The sequence below is a fragment of the Octopus bimaculoides genome, chromosome 28, assembly GCF_001194135.2.
Source record: "Octopus bimaculoides isolate UCB-OBI-ISO-001 chromosome 28, ASM119413v2, whole genome shotgun sequence".
Lineage (NCBI taxonomy): Eukaryota > Metazoa > Mollusca > Cephalopoda > Octopoda > Octopodidae > Octopus > Octopus bimaculoides.
In genome coordinates this window covers 2,531,269-2,535,692 of record NC_069008.1, presented here as the reverse complement: position 1 = coordinate 2,535,692, position 4,424 = coordinate 2,531,269, and the positions used below count along the sequence as shown (strand labels likewise).

The 4,424-nt window shown below is 42.5% G+C and overlaps 1 protein-coding gene across 1 annotated transcript in view; it reads right to left on the bottom strand.

Annotated features, from left to right (window-relative positions):
* Positions 1 to 2,705, bottom strand: part of LOC106873706 (ras-related protein Rab-10) — a 9,677-nt gene extending 6,972 nt beyond the window's left edge. The window contains exon 1 of the mRNA XM_014921179.2: positions 2,545 to 2,705. Within this exon, the coding sequence (XP_014776665.2) occupies positions 2,545 to 2,625 (81 nt within the window). The 5' untranslated portion in view covers positions 2,626 to 2,705. The remainder of the gene's footprint in view (positions 1 to 2,544) is intronic.
* Positions 2,706 to 4,424: the final 1,719 nt, after the last annotated feature.

Sequence of the window (4,424 nt, the reverse complement as noted above, 5' to 3'; positions counted from 1 at the left end):
CACACACACTCTCTCACACACACACTCACACACACACTCTCTCACACACACACTCTCACACACACACTCTCTCACACACACTCTCTCACACACACACACTCTCTCACACACACACACTCTCTCACACACACACTCTCACACACACACACATGCATGCATGCATGCACGCACACACGCACGCACGTGCACACACAATTATAAGAACTCCAGTTAATCTACAGAACATTTCTAAGCCTCCATGTGTTTTTATACTAGAAATACATCCTGTAAAAGAAGAGCAACTATTTTCAATCACCAGGGCTGCAGCACACATGCTTGCCACATATGGTGCACAGATGGGCTGCAATCTTTTGAGGCAAACGAGAAAACTGCTAAGGCTATTTCAGAAAACCTGGGTGCTTTCTAATGACCTGCACCAGTGCATTGCATATTAGGGTGGAGCATTTTTATCAGGATTTTCGATTTCATGACGGGAGTAGTAAAAGAGAGAGTTGTGAAAGAACATCAAAAATAACTGGTGTAAATTCTTAGAACTCTGCGACAATATCTTTTAAGAGAAACAGAACCCAATCCAAAAAAGTAAAATATGGCCAATTGTTTTAGAATAAGTGGGAAACTACGTCAGTGACACTAAAGACCGAGTGACATTGTATCCTTGCATTCGTATGTAATGGATGGTTGTAACAATATGTGTGTGTGTGTGCGTTGACCTTCATTCAAGTGAATTAAATTTGTTTTCTGATAGCACATGACATACCCAGGAGGCTTTCCAAGATTTCTTTTTTTTTTCTCTAGAATAATTGAAATTTTTGCTTTATTATAAGCGATGTTTGTAATTTAAATCACGGTTGCCATGAGTGCATTTGCACGAAACTCTCATCCCTTGTTTCACTGATACATGTGCAAAGGATATACACACATATCTATTAATCTTTTAATTGTTTCAGTCGTTAAGACTGCAGCCATGCTGGAGCACCGCCTAGAGGAATTTAATTGCACCAACCAACCCCTGAATCTGTTTTCTTTTTAAGCCTGGTGCTTATTCTATTGGTGTCTTTTTCAAAACCACTTAGGTGGATGTAAACAAACCAACATTGGTTGTCAAGCAGTTGTGGGGGATAACAAACACACACACACACACACACACACAAACAAACACACGCATGCACAACAAGCTTCTTTCAGTTTCCGTCTACCAAATCCACTCACAAGGCTCTGGTCGGCCCGAGGCTATAGTAGAAGACACTTGCCCAAGGTGCCACGCAGTTGGACTGAACCCGGAACCATGTGGTTGGTAAGCAAGCTACTTACCACACAACCACTCCTGCAACTAGTTATGTTTAATAAAAAAAATAACTTATTTACCTAAGTTTTAACATCATCTCCTTCAAAATAGTCACCTTGTGCCGTAATACACCGGTCCCAGTGTTCCTGCCACTTTTGGGATTCAATCCAGAAGTCGTTTTTTGTAAGGGAATGGAGGCCCTTCTCCAATTTGCTCTGGATTTTGACAAGTGCTAGAACAGTGACCTCTGAGCTGCATTTTTGGGAAAGAGATAGAAGTATGCAGGTACTAAATCTACAGACTTCCATTAGGGTGGGTGTGGAAGTGATACCATGATGTTTTGGGCAAGAAACCCACAAGTGAGGTGACTCAAAACATTGTTATGACCCATGGCCTCGTTGCCATAAGCTTGCCAAAGCATGCTCAATGTCTCTGTAGCAGACTTCTCAAGTTTATTGCAAAATTTCACGTTGGCTCTTTATTCCTGTCCATGACAAAAATCGCAGACTACAGCATACACATAATCGCAAAGACACAAATTTCACAACTTGCAAAGTAAACCCAGCGAGGTCACTCATCAGCACACTGCCTCATGAAGGTCAGTGCTAGCTCTCGCTGTGCACGCAACCATGTGCTGCCATCTGTTGGCACGCTACAGAACTAGTCCGGGAACTTTTTGAAATCACCTCATAGCTGGCTAAGCAAGCAGGCTAGTGTTCTCTTTGATCCGAAGCTATTCCATGAGATGGTCACCTTATTTACAGCTGAGTGGCCTGGTGCAACATGAAAAGAAGGGTTTTTCTCAAGGGCCCAGCATGCTGCCGCTCCTGAGAGTCGAACCCTTGAGTGCAGCACCTTAACCAGAGTGAGTATAAGTTTTGCTTGCCCTCGTGTATATACATATATATCTCATAAGTAAATAGACACCATCATTTTTGAAAGATGCATTTCCAGAAATATTATTTGAGGCATTTAAACACTTAAAGATTTAGTAGAGAGGCCGTACACGAAACCCGCTAACAAGTCTGAAGGATCAGGTAGTGTCTGAAGGATTAGGTAGTGTCTGCAGGGAAGCAATGAAGTGAGAGCTGTCTATTTACTTTTGAGGTACGTGCTTAAGGGCATGTATATGTGCACGTGTGTATATGAATGTGTGTGTGTACATGTGCATGTATGTGTATGCACGTGTGTGTGTGTGTGTGTGTGTGTGTATGCATATGCATATACACACCCCATTATATAGAAAATTGTATACATACCTCATCTATATTCCTCAGCCACTTTGAAATATTGTCGAAGGTTTTACCGTTTGTGATGTCGTAAACTAGCATGATGCCCATGGCGCCTCTGTAGTAGGAGGTTGTGATAGTGTGGAACCTCTCCTGACCTGCTGTATCCCTGGAGGAGACAAATCAATACAGAAAGGTGATGAACATGTAAGAGCAACACATATACAAACACAAACTAGCATGACGCTGCTTATTGCAACTGTCATAATCGTCATCATCATCATCATCATCATCATCATCATCACCCTCATTGTTGTTGTTTAATGTCCATTTCCATGCTGGCATGGGTCAGAGGACTGTACCATGCTCTGCTTGTTTGCTGTCTTCACCTCCTTAATAATATCAACGTTCAGAGGCATGGTAAAACACATCCAGTCCACATTGTAAGGCAAACGGTGCACCAGTCACGGGCAAGCTATGGCCCACTGGATTTTCTGAAAATTTAATGTGAATTTTTATCGAAGAGTGACCTACAGGGTAAATAGCCATGTCTCATGTGGCCTGCTTCTTGAAAAGGGATTCCCATGCCTGCACAAAGCCAAAGTGGGCCCATTTCCTCAATTCACACCACCGATGTTATCCAAGGGAAAGGCAAAGGGGCCAATACAGCTTGGCACCAGCGATGTCGCAACTCATTTCTATAGATGAGTTGACTGGAGCAACGTGAAATAGAGTGTCTTGCTCAAGAACACAACATACAGCCCAGTCCAGAAATCAAACTCACAACTTCATGATTGTGAGCTCAACACTAACCACAGAGCCATACACCACCTCAATTCACACAGCAACACTACAATATCATTCTGAGAACTCAACACAATCTCATAGATACAAGATAATGCATGATTAATTAAAAACGACGCAAATAAATAAGCATTACATTCGACAGAGAAATGTGAATGCCTGAGGGTTAACAATGCAACCAAAGCAAATTGGACATTATAATGGAGAATTTTGGTTGAAACGGTTCCCTGCAAAAAATTACTGTGGCGGCCGCAGTTACAGACATGAGACGAAAGGGGGGGGGCCGAAGAAATACTATGTCACAGAATGCAGTCCTGGATATAATGAATCATTGGAGTAGAGGATGAGCAGCAGAGACAGTCTGGTTGGCCACAGTTGGAACACATTTGATCAAAGGGGTTAGTTCAATCAGATGCGACCGATCAAGATGGGGAATAGGGGTGGGGGATGATGTATAAAATATATGTATATTATTTTGTTTTAGTCATTTGTCTGCGGCCATGCTGGAGCACTACCTTAAAGGGTTTTAGTTGAACAAATCGACCCCAAGACTTATTTTTGTTAGCCTAGTACTTATTCTATTGATTTGTGTCATAGAACCACTAAGTTATGGGAACATAAACAAACTAATACCGGTTGTCAATCAGTGATGTGGCAGGGGACAACCATAGATACAAAAACATACACACACACAGATATAGGCTTCTTTCAGTTTCCATCTACCAAATCCGCTCACAAGGCTTTGGTTGGCCCAAGGCTATAGTAGAAGACACTTGCTCAAGGTGCCACGCAGTGGGACTGAACCCGGAACCATGTGGTTGGGAAGCAAACCTCTTACCACACAGCCATGCCTGCACCTAGATATATATATGTGTGTGTATATATATATAAAGAAAAGAAAAAGTGGTTGCATGGATGATAAGCTTGCTTCCCAATCATGTAGTGATGGGTTCAGTCCCACTGTATGGCACCTTGGGCAAGGTGTCTTCTACTACATCCCCAAGCAGACCAAGCCTTGAGTGGATTTGGGAGACGAAAACTGAATGAAGCCTGTTGAGTGTGTGTGTGTGTGTGTGTGTGTGTGTGTGTGTGTGTGTGTGTGTGTG